General features: G+C 44.4%; 1 protein-coding gene across 1 annotated transcript in view; it reads left to right on the plus strand.

The window, feature by feature from the left end:
* The first annotated feature begins 6,962 nt into the window (after window positions 1-6,962).
* The window catches only part of LOC147724053 (histamine H3 receptor-like), a 188,909-nt gene continuing 174,692 nt past the window's right edge, over window positions 6,963-21,179 (plus strand). The window contains exon 1 of the mRNA XM_086917981.1: window positions 6,963-7,017. Within this exon, the coding sequence (XP_086774107.1) occupies window positions 6,963-7,017 (55 nt within the window). The remainder of the gene's footprint in view (window positions 7,018-21,179) is intronic.

Raw genomic sequence — 21,179 nt, forward strand, 5'->3', positions numbered from 1 at the left:
ATGCATACGAATAACACTTATAAGTACAGGGGTAACCAACCTGAGACTGAGCCCCTAGCCCCGTCCTGTCACGGACTGGCACAGACTGGCTTCTCTTTGGCGCCTCTTCGGCGCGTCAAAGGCGCTTCCGCTGCGCGTCTCCGCTGCGCTACAAATCCGAGTCTATGTAGGTTAGGAGGGTTGGGAGACTAGACCCACACCCTGCAATAATGGCCGCCCGTCGTGGAACGACCAGGAAGTGCCAGCGCTATTCCTCCCTCCACATCAATCAGCAATGAAAGCTGCGGTGGACCGGGGAGTCAGCGCGCCTCAATGTCAGTGCAAAATGCTAAACTAGCCGTTTGAAAATAACGTGCTTAAAGTGCAAATGCATAAAAGATTAAAACCAGCGTTTTTAAAAGCGAGTCTTGAGCAAACCGGTTATTCCACAGTAATGCTATTCCACAGTTTCCTAATTAAATTATTACAGCACAGAACAGAGCTTCACATAACACGCTCCCACCACAATATTCACAATCATTAGGGGGCGCGAGGGTAAAAGGCTCTTTAATAGTCAGGGAGGGCTGGGAGACTAGACCCACACCCTGCAATAATGGCCGCCCGTCGTGGAACGACCAGGAAGTGCCAGCGCTATTCCTCCCTCAACATCAATCAGCAATGAAAGCTGCGGTGGACCGGGGAGTCAGCGCGCCTCAATGTCAGTGCAAAATGCTAAACTAGCCATTTGAAAATAACGTGCTTAAAGTGCAAATGCATAAAAGATTAAAACCAGCGTTTTTAAAAGCGAGTCTTGAGCAAACCGGTTATTCCACAGTAATGCTATTCCACAGTTTCCTAATTAAATTATTACAGCACAGAACAGAGCTTCACATAACACGCTCCCACCACAATATTCACAATCATTAGGGGGCGCGAGGGTAAAAGGCTCTTTAATAGTCAGGGAGGGCTGGGAGACTAGACCCACACCCTGCAATAATGGCCGCCCGTCGTGGAACGACCAGGAAGTGCCAGCGCTATTCCTCCCTCCACATCAATCAGCAATGAAAGCTGCGGTGGACCGGGGAGTCAGCGCGCCTCAATGTCAGTGCAAAATGCTAAACTAGCCGTTTGAAAATAACGTGCTTAAAGTGCAAATGCATAAAAGATTAAAACAGTAGCAGTCAACAGTAGCGACCCTTTCTGTTGTCTTCTTCATATTCTCTCGAATCAGTCCCTCATCCGTGGCTACAGTGTCAATCCTCACTTTGAGCAAGGTCCGTATTGCTGTTATGGCTTCTATTAGATCCTTGTTCGATGGTTCCGCTGAATCTCCCGGTGTCACCGCTTCAGTACGGTCTTCACTTTGTTGTTTTTGCCAGGTGAAGTTCTCCAGTTTGGTCTGGGTCGTCCCTCGGTTCGAGCTACCGGACATCATCTTGGCCTTCCCACGCGGGTACCGGTAGTGACCCGGGCGCCGCTGCTACTCCCCGCCGCCTGCGGTTAAATACTCCACCCGGCCTGTCGGCTTTCTCAGGGGGCACCCCACACAGAAGGGCACCTGTCAGGGGGGGTCAACACTCGTCTGTGTCCCAGTTATGGGCAGTCCTCCGGAGATCAGGGGGGACCCTTTTAATAGACACAGTACTCCTTGCTGGCGCAGATAGACCCTCTGATCCCACAGGTCAAGGGCTCCCCAGGTGAGGAGCGGGTCAGCTAGGCACCCCAGGTGCACTGTTACTCCAGCGCCCCCCCTGTATCTAGTGCAACAGTGTCCAAACTGATGCAACCTGCGTATGTGAGGCATGATTCCGCTGGTGTGCGGTCCCACAGTCATATTCACAAGGTGCTGGGGCTCCAGCAGCAAATGGCCCGCTTCCAGTTACCCCACCGGTCACTTCCACCTGTCTCCAGATCGGTGCAAAGACAATGGGGTAGGCAGCGTACAGGGCTTCAGGTGGTGCCTCCAGTGGGACTGATTCAGGTTCTGTTGGCGAGCCCCCTGTAGCAGGTCATGTGGAGACTCCTCACATTGGAGATCATGTGCCCCCATTAGCGTGTGTTCATTTAAGTAACGTTTTCCTCACATCAGCTATTTAGCAGACAATGGTGTCTCACACCTACTCAGCCGGATGGTTGGCTCCAGTGCGTGTCCACTGGCAGACACCAAAGTCCCCCCTGTCCCAGGCCTAATCTCCCACAACAACGATGACTGGGGGAGGCCCTCGTACGCCCCCCCTCCGTTCGCGACGTCCTCCCGCAGTCTGCCCAATTGTTTCAGGGCCGTCCCAGGCCCATAAACATGTTGCGGTGTCGGTGCGCACCTCTGCACTCCTCGAGGATCGCCGCACCCCCCGGGCCACCATCACTCATCGGATTGTCGGGGTAGCCCCCCGCCGGATCTCCGGTCTCACAGGCCCCGCCGGGGATGCCTCTCCCTTGACCCGTAGTATTCCCGTTGATCCAGGCTGCAGCCGTGGCCTTGCTTGGCAGAAAATCAGCACGGCCCTGCACCTACAAAGGCCGGGGCACTCAGCAAGTCCCGGATCTCGGAGCTCACATTAGGAAGTTCGGTCAATCTGCGCCAAATTTATGCAGATAATCACAGGGCACCTCAGGAATACTCTCCCGGCACCCGGGTGGGAATCGGGCCGGTTGGAGCGAATTAAAGCAGAATGAAGTGGGAGTGACGCTCTGAGGAGAAACTATGGAGCGCCCATTCTCGTAGGCGATTAGCCATGCCCCTCTATTTTGGCCATTATTGAAGCATTTCTTTATGTCCTTGAACATGGTCTGCCACACTGTCCAGGTGGAGATTTTCTGAAACCCTAATAATGATGCAAATAACCTGGATATCTCACCCCTGATATCAAAAAGTGAGATAAATAAGCTTTTCAATCTGGTATTCTTTGTCTTTGCTGATGCTTTCAGTTCCAGATGTTTTATCCACTGGCATAGATCTATTGCACCGCAAGCATGAAGAAAAAACATCCATGCATGCTGCTGTATTCTTTTTAAATGAGCAGCTGGAGTCCTATTTTTGATGCCTGGAATATGATGTGCACTCCTATGGTGGCCCTGGGTAGGCACGCTTGCTCTCCACAGGAAACATAGCATATGACCACAAAATATTTGTACCAATGAGTAACAACACCACCATTATAGATAATAGGTAATGTGTAATATTTTATCATGCCATATTACATTTCTGGTGACATTTACAAGCAACTATCTATCTATCCTATCTATCTATCTATCTATCTATCTATCTATCTATCTATCTATCTATCTATCTATCTATCTATCTATCTATCTATCTATCTATCTATCTATCTATCTATCTATCTATCTATCTATCTATCTATCTATCTATCTATCTATCTATCTATCTATCTATCTATCTATCTATCTATCTATCTATCTATCTATCTATTTAACTCTCTCTATTTATGATCTGTTAAGATCCCCATGGATGATGTGTGCTATCAAGCAGCACCCCTTTCTCCATCTGTTATCAAAGGCTTTAAGACTCAGACCAGAGTGAACTCAGGATTAAAATGGATCAGAGTATAAGGAGAGGGGAACATGGTTTGCCACCATGGAGTAACTTTGTAATTTTAGAATGAACACCTACAAAGTTTCACGAAAAAAGCTTCAAACAGCTCAGTGAAAGCCCCTCAGAATCAACATAATCATGAGCCCAATCATCACAGTTTTTGATAAATCACAGCAAGTTGTATTAAAGGACAGAGCGAGCATATTAGGAGTTAATCATTTGCATGTAGTGAATCAAGAGGAGAAACTCCATTTGAAACAGGCCTTAATGATGTAGAGTGTGCAATTACTTGTAATCTTTTGAAAGAGAACACTTCAACTCACATTGATCTACCCAAACGCTATTCTGTTTACCCCAATATTCATATTTCATCCATCAAAGGTTTATATTTCAATTGCTATGATTATTTACACTGCAAGTTTTTTAACAGAAGAGGGTTATGGCTTGTCTATCTATTTTCCCTGCAATCTGTGCACCTTTCAATGTGCTTGACATGTCTTCAGTTTTCCCTGGCTGAATTATTGTTCTCCCCATGTATGCGCTCCTTTGTTCAAGTGGAACATCAGTTACAGTGAATCTGCCATTTATTAATGTCCTTTTGAAGGTGCTCAGTCTGCCCGAGATCCCCTGAAAAAGTGGTAGAACTGGCTGGTGGTCACAAAGTACCCATTTACACTCCGGCTTGTGCTGTGGATTAGGTAAAGGGCTGCAGGAAAAGCTGCAGTGTAAATGAGCACTTTGTGTACATCAATGCACTGTGTGACATGCACCAAGTGGTGCATGGCACACAGCACATGGAGTTATGTGGGGATACTGCAATTTTCCCAAGGCCACTTTAAAGTGGCTCAAGAGGGACAGGGGTCCTGTTTGGCACCCCCAAAGTCAGTTTCTGGCAGTCATTTAATGGCAGTCTTTCCATCGTGAAAAGACTGTTGGAAGAGACATCTTAATCCCGAATGCAGTGCCTTCCTCTGCACTGCCTCTTGTCGAGTCTACAATTCTGACCGCTGACTCATCGGGCTCTGAGATCCTGGCAGCCGTCTTCCCCCGACCACCGATGACCATTCCCACTCCCAAATAGATATCAATTGCGAGTGGCACGATAATCTCAGGTGGCTAGAAAGCTCATGTGAGACTTCATGCTTGCTTGCACAGTTTCTGGCCATGACGGCACCAATGTAGTGCCAATTGTGATTGTGAATGCACCACTTAAGCAGCTTTTGCACTCAAGAAGCATCTGAGATGCTTTTTGAGTGGATTGTCTTCTCCAACTGCCATTTTGTGGAATCTGTGTCCATAGGCCTGATTGTGTTCTCTTTGAACCCTTACTCAGTGTTGTAGTTTTACCCTGTGGCAGCCATTTTATGCGTCCAGCCAGTTTGCTTTTTCCATAGGCTTGCATGCATTCTTTGTTCCCCATGCATCTTTACTCAGTGTTGTAGTTTGACCATGTGGCACTGGCTGTCAGCCATTTTGTGCAAACTGCCAGTGTACTTTTGCCATAGGGTTGAATGCGTTTCTTGTTCCCTATCTCTCTTTGCTCAGTGTTGTTGTTTGACCATGGGGCACTGGCTCGCAGCCATTTTGTGTGTCCAGCCAGTGTGCTTTTGCCATGGGCTTGCATGTGTTCTTTCTCCCCCATAACTCCTTGCTCGGTGTTGTAGTTTGACCATGTGGCACTGGATGGCATCCATTTTGTATGTCCAGCCAGTGTGCCTTTACCATAGGCTTCCATGGATGGATGTGAGATATCATTTAATAACATATTTGAGAATCTTTGTAGCATGTGCATTAAGAATATGATTTTGATGATCAGTGCTTATATAATGTTGCATGCATTTTTTGCTTTTTGTTTTATTTTGCATCTCCAATAGGTTTCCTCCCATCTATCCATCCATCCATCATCGGTGCACAGCTGTGCAACATTGTTCAGTTTTTTAGGTATATAATTCCATTTCCTGCTGGACACTGTGGCTGCAGTGCACTTTAGACACATCAGCATCATTCATTTCTGTAATGATGATTATTTCATTTCACCCACAACCACAAGTTCCTGCATAGGCACAACCTAACATCCATTTTTTAAAGATTACTATTCAATTTACCCATGCAGCTCCCTGAGCGCCACATGCATCTCCGTTAGAAAATATGGGCATAAAGGAGAGAGCTCTATCATTCTGTATATTGTGTGTTTTTCTGATGGGTAATTATATTTTATGGTATGGTGGTACGGTTTGACTTTAAAGTGGTTATTACCTAAGTCACCAACTACACTAATATTGCCTTTGTATGTACTAATTCAAACTTCAACAATGCCATGTTTTACTAAATGTTTTTCTTGCTTGTTTGCTTTTAGGTGCACAAGAGAAGAGACATCACTCGCAGTACTGCCAAACAGAAGGCCTGTGCAGTGACGTCACACATCAATCCTCCAATCTCTTTCACATGTGCAGCTTAGTGCAACTGCAAACTGAGCATTTTAGTATAGCACCAAAGAAAGATGCTTCCATGAAAGTGGTCAGTGAGAAGAAGCATCATCCCACCAGTGGCATGTCGCCCCAAACCTTTCTTGGACTATGTTGTGTGCCTGCTGCACTTGCCTGAATTGGAATGTGCTGAGAACAACACTCCCACATCAACAGTAGCACCCCAACCTAAGCCTAACACCATGCCTGTCAGTGAAGTGGCCACTGAAGTCATGGCGATGCCAATGAACAGTGACACTGAATTTGATTTGTCCCTTTTGCAAAGTAGTACCGAATAGTTTTAGGAAACAGCATAAAGTGGACAGCAGCCAGCAGAACAGGGGGTTGAGCTTTCTTCTGTGCAAGAACTTCCTCTATTAGATTAATTGACTCCCAGATCCCCAGCAAGGAAAAGGAAGGGTACTACTGCACCATCTTCTCAAAGCAAAACTTCTGATGATGATGATAGGGATAGGGAGTGGACCCGGGCAGAGTCCAGGAGATGCCAGGAGATGCAAGGGAAAAGAAAAGCTCCTGAAAGCCTTAGAATTATGGAAGGAGATATTGAGGAGGAAGACAATGACGAGCCAGTCATTGTGGAAGGTGACACTGAGGAGTCTGATATTGCTCTTCAACCAGCTCCAAGATATGTGTCAGAGGTAGCACCGCCTGCTCCCATATTTGCAGAGCCCCAGCAGAGACCTGCACTAGTAACCACTAACTCAGTAGAAGTATGCACTGCAGAGAGGCAATCAACGACACACCCATCTACCTCCAGTTCTTCTTCAGGCTTTGGCAGTGGCACAGTAAAAAAAGTACTCCTCCCCAGTTAGGTTCTTTTTTACAGTTAGCGGAGAGGGGGAGCACATTGCACTATGCACCATTTATCACACAAATGTTTAGGTAAGTCTGGTATGCATTATGGTACTGGAGGCCAAACAACCCATACAAAAAAAGACCGCACAATGCAGTGGAAGGATCATCCTAAAGAAATTGCTGAACTTGGTCTTGGTGATGAAGGTGAGGAGAGCTGGGGAGCATCAGCTAAAAGCTGGGAGGTGAGGGTGATGAGAAGAACAGGGTGACATCCAGTATCAAAGCAACTATATCCCCAGCAATGCTCCAGCGGAATCACCCAGCAAAGCAACTTCGCAATGGCACAAGACTCGAAATAAGCTCGGGAAACCACGGCATACTGTGACTGCACCTCTATGATGCACACGGAGTCTACCGCCACCTACTTCTCTAACGCCGTCTCATCAGTGATACCAGAAAAGAAAGGAAAATACATGCTACTATTTTGTGGATGTTAAGGCCGGAGGGTCCCTCTGACCACAATCACCCAACATGACATTTGTACAATGGGAAGCTGACAAAAATGTAAGCACTGGACCTCCTACCTTTTTCTTTTGTGGAAGGAGTGGTATTCTTAGAATTTGTGGTAGCCATCTGCCAGAAATGGAAGATTCCAAGTAAGAACTTTTTTTTCCGGAGTTGCCATTCCACAGCTGCACCACGATATGCTGCAAAGGTTTGGAGAAGCTTTGCAGAAAGGTGTTTTCACACTATCCACCTAACAACAGTAATGTGGGCAAGTTGTCAGGCAACTGATTACATGTGAATCACAGCACACTGGTTCGCCTTTGCAGGGTTAAAGCAGAAGATATCTACAGGCCTTTGCTCTAAAGAAAGTCTAGGAGCATTTAAAGGCATGCAGCAGTGGCCATGTTCACTATGGAGAAATCACATACAATTGCAAACATCTTGGATGGCTTTAACAGCAAGGTGTATGGATGGCTGCGACCCAGAGGTCTAAGAATAAGATGTGTTTCCATGTACAATGGCAGTTACATAGTCAAGGCCATGTCAGATGGTGGCTATTTCAGGGTCCTGTGTTTGGCCCATTGCATCAAACTTTCTCAAAAAAGAAGACATAGTCAGCAACATACTTGCAATGTGCAGAAAAATCTGCACTCATTTCAGCCCTTCTTTTAAAGGCCAGAAGCAGTTGCAGATTATTCAGCGAGCAAACAGAGCACCAGTTAAAGACCTGATACAGGAGATACCAAGACGTTAGAACTTAACCTATTACATGTTGCAAATGTCTGTGTGAGCAGTACAAACAGATCAATGACTAAGTCATTCAAAGAGAAGGGAATACATTTGGGAAAGCTATGACCATGGATGCAGACAAGTGGGGCCTAGTCAAATTTCTGATACAGATGCTATTCCCTTTTGAGGTTTTCACAAGGGAATTTTGCATGGAGGACAGCATAATGGGCCAAGCTTTCTCATTATTGCATCCGGTTGGATAAGGTAAAGATGGTGTCTGAAGGGTACAACTCCACAGGTGTTAATCAAAACACAGAAGCGCACAACTTGGTTGAGAGCTTAATCCTTCACTTTGCTTGTAATAAAAGGCTGCAACGTGCCATTATCTCGTCCAAAGAGTACATCTGTGCCACACTATTTGATCCATGGTACAAACTAAATTCTGCTCTGATCACTGATATGCAAGAGTGTCAGTGCCAAATTCCAATGTGTTGGTTGCGTCAAAGATTCAATTATATACCTACTACATAACCTACAAGTACTTGGATTGGAAGAGGTAACTACAATTGTAATGGAGGGAAGGTGTTGAACTCTTATTTGTGAACTTGCCTGAGATGATTTGCAATGTTTGGGGCCTGAATTATGGGTGATAACTTTTTCCCGGAGTAGCTTGGCCTTTACATTCTTTCTTAGTGAAAATTAACCTGCATGGTTCACTCCTATGATGCTTCAGTTTTTTCATCACCTAGAAGGGCTACCACAAACGATCATTTAATTTACAAGACTGCCAAATTCTAATCTGGTGCTTGCATCAAAGAGGAGATAATATACCTACCACTGTGCTTGCGTTGGAGCAGGTAAACATTGCACCAAACAAATGATTATTATGCGATTGTGAGTGATGATTGATGATTCATGTGGTGACAGACAATAAGAAAGGGTGTTGAACTGTAATTTGGGAACTTGTTCGAGATGATTTGAAGTGTTTGGAGTCTGACTATTGGGTGATCATTTTTTCCTGGAGGTGATTGTCCCTTTCACTCTTAGCTAGATTTATTTGCAGGGTCCACTCCTTTTTTTGGTTCTTCAAAGACCAGAACAGTCACTTTAATTAACAAACAAAAACCCATACAAACTACTGCAATTCTGTTTCTTTACTTATCTTTCAACAGGACGCACTACATGTCTATCTTGATCTGGTCATGACTGGGACAGAGTTACTTGGAGTCAGATAGAGGATGGAAGAACTCAGGGTGGGACTACCTCATCAACAGCTAGAAGCAAGAAGTTATCAACTTCAAAGGGAAACCATGCTTCTGAGGCCAAGTACTCAGATATGTGGAATAGATAGAGGTGCTTTGATTTGCGAAATGCTAAGTGTGTGTCTGTTGCACTGGTTGCAAAAGTGAAACTTTGAGCCCTCTTGTTATTTTTGCTCTGCCTCTGAGTCTTCTTGGTACAGTCCTTGTGAAGCTTACCATCCTTCTGTCCTTCTACTTGACTCTAAAATAGTTTCTTCATGAATGAAAGGTGAAAGCTGAGCTCAACACACCAACCTACCAACCAGACAAGTCAAGACAGGGACCCAAGAGTGATGGACATTCCCAAGGAGAATACAGATGCACCACCTAATTTTGTAATACAGTATAATTTTTTTTTAACAATCATATTTGGAGAAGTGGGTGGGTGCGTTCACTCTTCAATTTTATTTTTTTCAACCTAGAAGCCAGAACATTTAGATATCTGAATACCTGCGTCTCTGAAGCAGAAGGACTGTTTGCAATGCATTTAACTGTAGAGTGTTATACTCATTCCATTGTTTCCTTCCATAACAGATTGATGACGGTGATGTGCTGCTTATCACCGAGATGAATGTTGTAATTGTGTAGTGTTTGTCTTTGTCAAGCCTTTCACAAATCCCCTTACCCATCCATTCATCCAACCCCTGTCCTCTTCCCCCAGGCTTTGTGATTTATTGAAGTGTGGCTTAATTTACACTATCAACGGATCACACACTTGCTGGGGCAAATGTGCATTAAAGTGGTCCATATTTTAGATATAGAATGAAGAACATCAGTCAACAGCATTATCATTCAGGCGTGTGTTGCATAACCATGAACGCATAACTTTCCCAATCCAGATTTTGAGTCCAGTTTCCATGACTTGTAGATTTCATAACTTTAGTTTTAATTAAATAATTGCTCCCCATTACTAAGGAGTTACTATTGCAGTTTTTTGTTATTTTATCGCTATCAGGAATTCTTTGTTCAGTCATATAGTTGTTTGGTCTCAATTATTTGTAAAGCTTTGATATAATTTATAACCCACTGACCCAGTGTTTTTATTTCCATTTAGTTGCCTGTGATGGATAATCCTTCCAATTAATCCTACAGATGGAGCTCACCTACGTGGAAGTGGGACCTCACTTGTAATGTTGTGATGCCTTCCCAGTTATTGCTTCATCTGTATTCAGGAATGGCAACTATGGACTGAAGTGAACTAGTTACGTTATTAAAAAAGTAACTGATAGTGCAAGTAATTTTTTATCTACTTTGCTGTAGACAATATAGGTCATGGATTGGCAGCATCCCCCCTAATGGTCAAAATAGTTACAGAGGTATAACTGCCTATAATTAAGCGGTATACACTCCTACAAGCAGATAAAGACGCTGCGTAAAAACGAAGTACATTTGGATGAATTATATTTTTCCTCTTTATTTTATTTTACAAACAAGCCCATCCTCTCCACCCACAGCAGGCCTACCCCTTTCCACAAACAAATTGACCCAACCACCAATGTACAAAAATGTCCAACAAATAAAAACCAGGTCCCAACTCCCCTCCCACCCTCTCTACCCACAACAAGTCCCTTTCACAGAAACAAAAAACTTTTTAAATGGACTGGAAGAGAGCATTGTCCATTTGGGTACGGAGCTGGTCCAGGCTCTGCTCCATCCTGATAAGCCAGCTCTCCATAGCATCCAGCTGCTGCAGGAAGCGTCGTAGCAATGGACTGTCAGAGGGGGAGCGTGAGGGGGCAGCAGTAGTTGTTGTCAGGGCCCCTGTCAACTGGTGGTGGAGCAGCAATGGGATTGCTGGGAGGTTGGAGGCTGAGGGTGACCGGCTGTACTCGGCCCCGGCTCAGAGGAAGCTGTTTCTGCCTATTCTTTTCCAGGACCACCGGCCGCCAGTTTTCTCGCTGGATAAAGTCCAGTCTCTGCCGCCATCAATGGGCCTCTATTTCCTGTGTGGTCTGGGGTATGGGTCAACCAGAAAAAGTAGCTCGATTGAGAAAAACAAAAAGAAAAATTACTAATTATAGATAATGCTCTGTGCGAACAATTGTTTGAAATTAGTGGGTGGCACAGTAGCAGTAAATTGCTGGTCCCCTATTGTCATTGGAATTTGATGTGATTATTATTAGAAGAGTCACAAGGCTAATTTTATGTTTTACCAACAGATTCCTCGCATAAAGCACTGACTGTGTGGCAGAAAAGTATTACGGTTGAATAACACTGAATTAAAAAAACTGTGATTTGATTACATTTTCTTCTAAAGCCTTTTCAAGTAACTAAAGAGACACTTTGAGTAAGGCATTATGCACTATGGAGTACAAGTTGTTTGCTGTGCTAAATTAATGGAGGCATGTTCATTGCTAGCCAGCGTGTCAGGTATTTTGCTCCTGTCTGCCATAAGCAGATGTTGGAGAAAATGATTCACTCTACTACAAGGAAAGGATCGGGCTATATAGATTGTATTGTGCATGTTCATCACAGCGTATTCCATACACCAAACTTGAAATCAAATCATGCAGCTAGTCCCACTTCATTCACTGACCTCACCCACCACCACATATGACTTCCAACAAATACATTCGCTGGGCAGCAAGGAAAGGAAACTTGACTTAGTCTACAGCAGGTTAGGGTAGAGGGATAAGGCAAGTAGGGTAGAGCTTTTGATATAGAATTGAGGGGTCTCTACACTGATCATCAATTTGTCTTGTGACTCTAAGCTTTGGCTTATTCAGTCACTGTAGTTGACAGAAGTCGAAAGGGAAAAATCTGAACAGGCGTCAAATAAATCTGTTATGGGAAGCTATGAGATATATTTTGGAATCACGTCACGCTATAAAATGTGACACATGCCAAGAATGGATTCTTCTATTTTTTGGTAGGCTGCGATGAAAGAATTTAGGAAAGAATGAGGAAGTGAAGTACTAAGAGGTGGCTCAGTGGGCAAAGGGAAACACACCTTTAATGTATGTGTGTTTTTACAGAGTTTTATATAAAGCAAACTAGACCCGAAGGTATCGGGTATCAGATCGCTTTACACAAGCACCAACTACGTTACATGAGGACACACTCATATTTGTTAGGCCAGGGGAGAGTAAGTGATTTGGCCAAAATCACAGGATGTAGCGCGTCCTTGCCGAGACTCGAACCTGGTTCCCCAGATTTGAGGTCCATCGCCCTAGCTGTTAGGCCAACTACACTCCCAATGTTTGGTTTGCAATGCATTGAAAACTTTGTAAATGCCACATTAACGGAAGCAGATGCACATTGCACAGCCAACTCTTCAGTCACAAATAGAACAATACTGAACTTCGGTCATGGGTGACAAAATTCCATGGGTGAGAAGGGAGGTGATGAATGATGATGGGCGGGATACATCTGCCTCTCTTAACAAATTCAGTGAGTCAAGGGAGTAGATAAAAAAATTCGAAATACCCCCACTTTAAATCATAGCTTTGATGACCATAAAACAAAGTAAGAGAAGTTATTAAGCATCATTGGCCTCTACATGAGAAGAGCTGCCTTGCTTATTCATCCAAGCAATCCAAATATTCAATCATGCTTTCATTGAAATTCACCCATAGCCACCATCAATTAGGCTTTACTTTTCTCATCCACTCTTTCACCAACATTTCCAATCCATTATCATCCATTCAATATCCACACTTTTCCGACCATCCTTTCTTTTCACCCATCCATCTCTGTGCCCAACCCCATACCCTTTCACCCATCCACTCTTTTACTCCAATACCATTCCACCCATCCTTTCTTTTAACCTTCCGCTCATTCCCGTTTCCTTCAAGCCATCAACGCTCATTATGTGAGCTTTTGCTGAGTTGCAGATAGAAGAGGCCGTTACTCAGCCGCCACTGCGGCTGGTAAAATGGGGGTGTTCATGGTCATGATTCACAAGTCGACGATGCCCTGTCTGCTACTGAGTATAATAGTAATTGTTAATAAACAAGCAATTATGTGACTTACCAGTGCCTGTCCCTGCCGCTCCTTCTCCCCCCCAATTGCCTGTACTCCTGCAGCAGTACTTGAGCCAACATCACTGGTGGTGTGTGTGGCTAGAATAAAACATTAAACTGGAGAACTTACAGGCTAGACCCTGATTGTAATGAGCACTGTTCCTACTGAACAGACGTTCTATAATAATAAACTTCACTTTTTTCACTTAGTATAAAAACATACTAAATCAACATTTTCTTTTTCCAAGAACTTGTTATTGACCAATAAATAATAAAGCATAATACAATGCTTACATTCATCAGCGTACTATTACGCAACCATCTTATAACTACATAAACTGCTTTAACAAACCAAATTCTTTTAAAAAAGCTTAGTGTTGTACAGTACAAATTGCCAATACAATATCGGCATTCTGGGCACGGCACATGCTTGGCTCTCCTCCTTCCTTCAAGGGAGGTCACAGAGAGTACAGCTTGGTGACCTTCTTTCCACCACTACATCGATCACCTGCGGAGTGCCACAAGGGTCTGCCCTGTCGCCCCTCCTTTTTAACATCTACCTACAACCTTTGATTAGACTGCTCAACCAGATGGACTGCCAGGTGTACAACTATGCGGATGACACCCAGATAGTGATCCAACTAGATGATGGTCCGGGTGCTCTCGTAAGATTGCAAAACATCTTGAAGTACACAGCCAATTGGATGTCAAGAAATTCATTAAAGATCAATCCGGGTAAGACCGAGGTACTGCCAATTACCATCGCAGGGAACCCATGGAATGAGCATTTCTGGCCAAGAGAACTAGGGTCACCTCCGGAACCAGCAGCTGTGGTTAAGAGCTTAGGCATCCAGGTGGATGGCAGGCTGTCTATGCAGAAACAAGTTAGGACTGTGGTGGGGACCTGTGTCGGCCTCCTTCGACAACTTAGGAAAGTGTCACCTCTGTTGTCCTTTTCCACTCTGAGGCGAGCGGTCTCCGCCACGATCCTGGCTAGGTTAGACTATGGCAATTCGCTATACATAGGGCTGCCGCAAAAACTCCTGAATAAGATGCAGGTTGTCATGAATGACGCTGCTAGGCTTATCTTTAAAAAGCCAAGAAATACCCATGCATCGCCCCTTATGCAAGAACTGCACTGGCTGCCGGTTAAGCAAAGGGTGATGTTTAAAGGGATGTGCATTGTTCACTAAGCCCTTTACGGTAAGGCACCAACCTACATGAAATCTCGCCTAATTCTCTATAGTCCAGCCAGGGTGCTTCGATCTGCTGACGCCTCCCTCCTTACTCAACCACACTGTAGATTGGCCACAGTGGGTGGTCGTGCCTTTTCCTATTTACTCCCAGCAGCCTGGAATAAGCTGCCAATGGAATTGCGGAAGGAGACTAATTTGTTGTCCTTCCGAAAAAAACTAAAAACAGTGCTTTTTCAGCAAGCATGGGGTGATTTGTAATTTTTATGAACAGTTGTCCTCCACGGTACTTGATGTTTTGATCCTGACAAAGCGCTTAGAGACCCCTGGGTTATAACGCGCTATATAAATTGAAATAAAATAAAAAATAAAATAAATAAAAATATCCTTCCGTTACAGTTCCCATATTCGTTGGTGCATAGCTGTCACGTGGCCCATAGATGTCACAAAGCCCGAAGCCCAATGCATTTCGGGACTCACAGGTCCCTTCCTCAGGGGCAGTAATCTGAAAGGTGTCAGTGTGCACTGCACCTTAAAGCTTTGCCAGATGATCTTTTGGAATGGAAACCCGAGTTGTGGGTACGTCGCTCCTGTATTGAGGCAAGGCTGAAACTCAAAGGATGTATGTCTCGTATCTTGACTTTTAAGCTTTAGGCAGCTACACTTGTACGGCCGATTTTTGTCACAAGGATACCATCTCTGCAGAAGGTTTTTCCGTGCATTGTTCGAGATACAAATGTGTGATGTCAACACACAAAAGTAGTGCAGCACCCTTGGTTTAAAATTTATTAACGCAGAGAAATGTTGAACCTTAGAGTGCATCTCTATTTCTCACAGATAGAATAAAACATTATACATTTTTTAGACGCTAGACATGCGTCCCCTAAATTCTTTCAATCAGAAAAATACAACCCCAATACCAATATCACTACAGTTCAGTTAGCACTGCAGTATCTTACAATATTACTCTGGGCATTTTGTTGGTTGACGATGTTAGAAAAGCCAGGTAGTGAAGTCAACCAAAAACATTTTGTATTAGAGGGGTGGAATAATGATCATTGAAAGACATATGGTGTTGGTTGGCAAATGCAATGGGACCTCATACTTTCTAGCAGTGCTGCACTGTCATGGAAACTGCTAGTAAACTGTATAAATGAATTACACAGCACAACATTAGGGGGGGTCCATGACCATGGCCACTCTCTTGTTAACTGTTAAAGCATTCACAAAAAAATGAAAGCCTTCTCAAAAAACATACATAGTGAATAATATTTATAATACTAGCTTACTTGGGCCTGCAATCATTATATTGGACAGTAGAATACCAAAAATATGTTGTCAGTCTTACAGCACCACAGAATATGAAGGGGAAAGGGAAAGATTACTAAAAAAGCAGAAAAAAAGTGAACTAGAGACTGGAAAAAGTAATCCACCAAAATTAAAAACATGAAATAAGGTAACAGGAAATGCAGAGATAATAGGAATGAAACTAGAATTGGATAGGGGAGTTAGAAAGAAAGGAGACACTGTAAAAAAATAAACAAGGCAAAATTTAAAAGTAGCATAGTGGGCCGAGCAAAAAGAGCAAATTCATTCTGCTTTGCACATGCAGGTTTGTATCCCATCCTCTTTGCCACGTGAAAGTAGGACGACAAGTAATGGTGTGAGAGCAATTTTATGTTTTGCTTGCAACACCAGGCTCTAGGCAGCAACTCCTGTCCTGGAACCCAGCACCAACATTCCAATATCCCAAGATTCTGCCCTAAGCCGACAACAAGTTTAAAACCCAACATTAGGGAAATGATAACAATACATAATAGGACGTACTGGAGTAGCAGAGACCTCGGCAGCGCTGCTGGTGGTTGGTGCCTCCTAACCAGCTTCTCCCAGACCCGCCTCCACAACTTCCCTCTTCTTGCCCTTTGGTGCTGATGTAACAAATGAAGAGATAAAAAAAGTAGATTAGTGATTCAGTTAATCTCCACAAAAGTATTATGACAGGCAAATGCAGTCAAATTGTACTTATCTAAATCAGATTGCCTATAGTACTAGTTTCGAACCTATCGACTATCGTTAATTTGCCATACTAATCCTAAAATCTTTATTCCAAATTTCCTCTGCAAAAAATACATTTGGAACTAATACTTTGCAAGGAATGATCTTTGATTCTCTTCTCATTTCTCAATTCCCTTGATGGACAAACTCAGACTCCCTTTTTTGCCATGCACAGATGCACACTATACATCACTCTAAAAATGCTTGGTACTGTATGAGCTACATACAGATAGTCACAAAGAAAGCTAACTCACTGCTATCACTGATTCACTTTGGTGACAGGAGGACAGAAGTGTCTGCAGTTGCTTCTTAATTAATAAAGTGAGCGCCGATAATAAGTACGATTAGGTAACACTGAGCACCTGCCTAGCTATAACTGGATCACATAATTATAATATTATTAACGTAAACTAACTGTAACTTACCTCTGAGTGTGAGCAACATGCTACTTGGCAATAAATGATAGCATTGCAGAACATATACAGAACAAATAATTAATAATACTCACCGAGCCCCAGGATCTCAACACCGAGTAGGTCAAACAGGTCCTGCTCCCGTTCAAAAATATCCAGCTTCTGGAAGGTGTGCTGTAACTGGCTGGGGCACCGCACACACTGGGGCACCATCCCCAGTGCAGCTGACGATCCCGCAGGGGGTATCCACTGCTGGGAATGCTACCTGCTGCCAGGTTGGAGAGGAGGTGAACCTGCACAAAAAGAAATAGTGCTCCTACCTCCTACTCGCTGAAAATAGCCCCGGGCTTCACACATGGGCGATAGTGTTGCCCGCAGGTAGGCGGCTGCTGCTGGCTGTTCAGGGGTGCTGCCACTCCCCTGGTCACCCTGTTATTTCATGGTACTGGTTTGGGTAAAGAAAAGAAACAGGGGAAGGAAGGAAGGAAGGAAGGAAGGAAGGAAGGAAGGAAGGAAGGAAGGAAGGAAGGAAGGAAGGAAGGAAGGAAGGAAGGAAGGAAGGAAGGAAGGAAGGAAGGAAGGAAGGAAGGAAGGAAGGAAGGAAGGAAGGAAGGAAGGAAGGAAGGAAGGAAGGAATAAAATGGAAAAATATACACAAATACAAAAAGTGATAAAAGGAACACTATAACACACACTAATACAATAGATAAAAACAAGTTGTAGATGAATTAGGAGGATGGAGCATTACAACGTTTAAAGAGGGATTAAAAAATAGGCCCAGCACCTGTAGAAAACAAGATGGCTGTGCGCATGCTAACTGCGTAGTGCCGGTTGAGAGTGATTTTGCAAGTGAGAAAGTACTTCGAGTTGCATTTGATGTTAAAAGCGCAACGCGAACGGGCACACAGGGAAACTCCGCCCACCCGCAGGAATCCACGTAACACTGCAGTTTTTTAAACACTTGGCGAAGTTCTGCGGAGTTCCATGAAGTGCGTCTCCCTGAACTCCTCCCAGGCCTTTGGAAGACACAGTTACAGCTTGCTTTGCCTTGGTCGTATCCACAAATCCCTTCGAGACCTTTTTGCAAGTAGAGGGACTTTAGTGCTTCATGGGCACCTCATCGAAATGATTACTGTGCACATCAGTCTCCACAACAGTTATCAGTCTCTCACATAGTGATGTGGGTGTATTTGATAGTGCTTCTAATGATCCCAGGCAGTTATAAAAACGTAGTGTTACTCCGCTGCCCTTTACTAGCCTATTGCTGTGGCTGTGAGTGCCTTCATGAGTCGTGTACTGCTGGGTACAATGCAGCTTTACTGCTTGCAACATCAATGGTGAATGCAGTTTTGGTGGTGGGCCAGTAGGGTTTGGGCCTTGGAGTCAGTCTCAGGAAAAAGTCTCCAATTCCTCAAAAGCAACCTCCTTGTTGATAGCCAGTCAATCATTCTAGGCACTAGTATTGTATAAAATGCAGACTCCAGGCAGGCGCTGGAGGATTCATCTGTGGACTAGCCCCTCTCCCCCTCAGCTGCAGACTTCCAGGTACCAAAAGAAGCACAGCTCATTCTTAGTGTTCTTAGGCCCACTGCGTTTCTCTTTCCAAATTATCTTGCTCGGTTATGTGAGCTCCACCTTTGGCTTCTCCAACCATGTCTATGATGAATACAAACACATTTTTTGATCCTTTCTAACCTTTGCTCTCTACCTTAAATCAGGTATCTCTGACTGCGTCACTGTCATTCACCACTGGGCCTCTGATGTTAAACTCTTCCAAAACCAAGAACCTTCACTTTTCCACTTCATCAGTACCTCTGCTTCCAGCAAGTTCTAACCGCTCCCCCTGTAGTACCGTGAGCTTTTGGGTCTGGATCTGTGGTTCTGAACCCGTACAATAAAGGTCGTCGGAAATAGACGATTTTGGTGTCAGCAGACCGCAAATGACGAGTGTAGTGTGTCTGAGCGGGTTCGCATGAATCGATCGATGAGAACACTCTGTATTCAAGGATTTACTTTGAACCTTCGGGTTCCATTTTGTGTACAGCAGCCATTTTGTATGGTTGCCCTCACATAGGCCCGATTACTGTGGCCAAATGAGTCCTTGAGACACGTATGCCTTAGCTGACTTCTGAATGACCTGGCCGAACTGACTCGATGCCCGAGGCTGACCTCGTTGAGCCAGTTCCTTGTTAAGCAGCTGGTCAGATAAAGATCAAAGAGTAGGACGTGCCTGAGTTTATGGTACACTGCACCCACCTTTCTATCTCATTTCTAATCTGTTTCTGTTCCTTCCTTTACAACATAATCACTGATTTGGGTTGAGGGTTTTATGATGGGTTTGTCCGGCCTGATCCGACATGAAACCTGGAATGTGGTTGGTCATTTCTGGTGGGCTGGACAATTGAATGGGATTGCTGTCATACGTTACTTTTAAATTGTCGCACTGTCATTGGTCCATTTGTATGAACTCGATGCTAATTTGAAATGTTGCCTGAGGCTTGAGTTTTGGCATAAAAGACCATGTTTCGCTCATTGAATGTGTGCAGTCTTTAGCGAACCACCCGTGTGTGCTTCGTAGATCTCTGTTCCTGGTTGCAGCCAATACACTTTGGTCTTTGACGTTATCAAGAAGTATCCCGTGTCTCTGTTTGCCAAGACAGGGGAACTAGAAGGCATTGGGCGTTCTCCCTGACGCCGCTGGGTTCTAAAACCTGGTCCTTCAGTTGGCGCCCACGTGGGGCGACTTCAGCGGTACCGGTCCAAGCCCGATGATCGTGAGGAGCTTTGTGTGAAAATTCTGGAGGAAGGCCTACCACTTCATCGACCCCTGTATGTCGGCGTGGTCCGAAAGTCTTTGCTGCGAGGTTTCCCGCTTTCCGACGGCTACGAAGGACTGATGCCCTGACTGTCGCCCTGTTTTGGAGCCTTAGACGTTTGTAGAGTGAGACGATTGACAGGTCTTCTGGTGACGCCATCGACATTTCAGTTAAGTATGAGTGGAGCGTCTCCTAGTCCTTAGTTTGTTTTTGGTATCCCTTTAGTGGATCGCTTTGATTTGGTACCTGCAGGCCCCAAAGCCAAGGGACTCGTGTATACGCGAGACTATCGTTTTGAGATTTCCCTTGTTGTTTGAAGCTAGACTAGTGAGCAGGATGCCTGGTCTTAGCAGACATGGAAAGATATTTGGTTGTGGTTGTTCTAAGGATTCCCAGTTAGAGGATTCGTGTCCGGTTCCTCCAATTGGAACTCCTACATATGAATTATACGTGAAGCATGGTGTAGGTCCTATTAGCTATAACGAGATCTGGGTAAAGTATACGAGGAAAGACGGTGTTCTACAGTGGCCCCGTTACGGTAGTTTTGAAACTGAGATTCTAGATAATCTCAAAGTGAAATTATTCAAGAAGAAAGCCCGGCCGGCAATGTTTGACTCTTTCCGCATATGGCGCACAGAAGCCAAACAGAAAGAAATGAAATTAGCGAAGAAGAATAAACGAGAACTAGGTATGTCAATGGTACAAGCTGCTGTTGCGTTTAGGGATAATGAGGAAGAGCAAGAAAGCGAACAGATGCTTAGGGTGAAGAAGTTAGCGGTAGATAGATGCTACCCAGTTTTGCCGCCTAAAGAGCAGGAAGACAAGAAAGAACTTGCGAAAGATCCTTTAATGTCGCATCTGTTGAGTTCGCCACCTCCTTATGCACAGAGTGCTACGGCACCGCCGCCACTAGTTGTGGCTGTGCAACCTCCGATTGTTGTGCCACCTGCGATCCTTCCACAGCCAGCTCCTCTTCCGTTGGCTACTGTTCCTTTGGCGCAGCCTCCTCAGGGGCCGCCAACTTTGCCTTCTCCTTTGTCTGCTACTCCTACGCCTATTCTTAATGCTCCTTCTGTTCCGACTTTGGATTCTTCTACTATTGCTCCATCTTCTCTTATTCTTCCATCTTCTCCTTCTACTAGACAGAGAATGACTGCTGCTTTTTCTGGTTTCTTTTCTCCTTTGTTGGGACAATTGGGTATGTCTCCAGTTGATGAGCGTAGACAATCACGTAGTCAATTGCCTGATACAGATGAGCGTGTAATTTTGGATCACATGGCACGTAGATGGGTTACGTATACCTCCCAGTATGATCTTGAGGGTATTATGAATGTTTTTCAGCAATGGAAAGCACCAAAGCAATGGTACGTTTTTGAAATGATGTGTGTGT

Source organism: Lissotriton vulgaris, chromosome 4_1 (genome assembly GCF_964263255.1).
Source record: "Lissotriton vulgaris chromosome 4_1, aLisVul1.2, whole genome shotgun sequence".
Lineage (NCBI taxonomy): Eukaryota > Metazoa > Chordata > Amphibia > Caudata > Salamandridae > Lissotriton > Lissotriton vulgaris.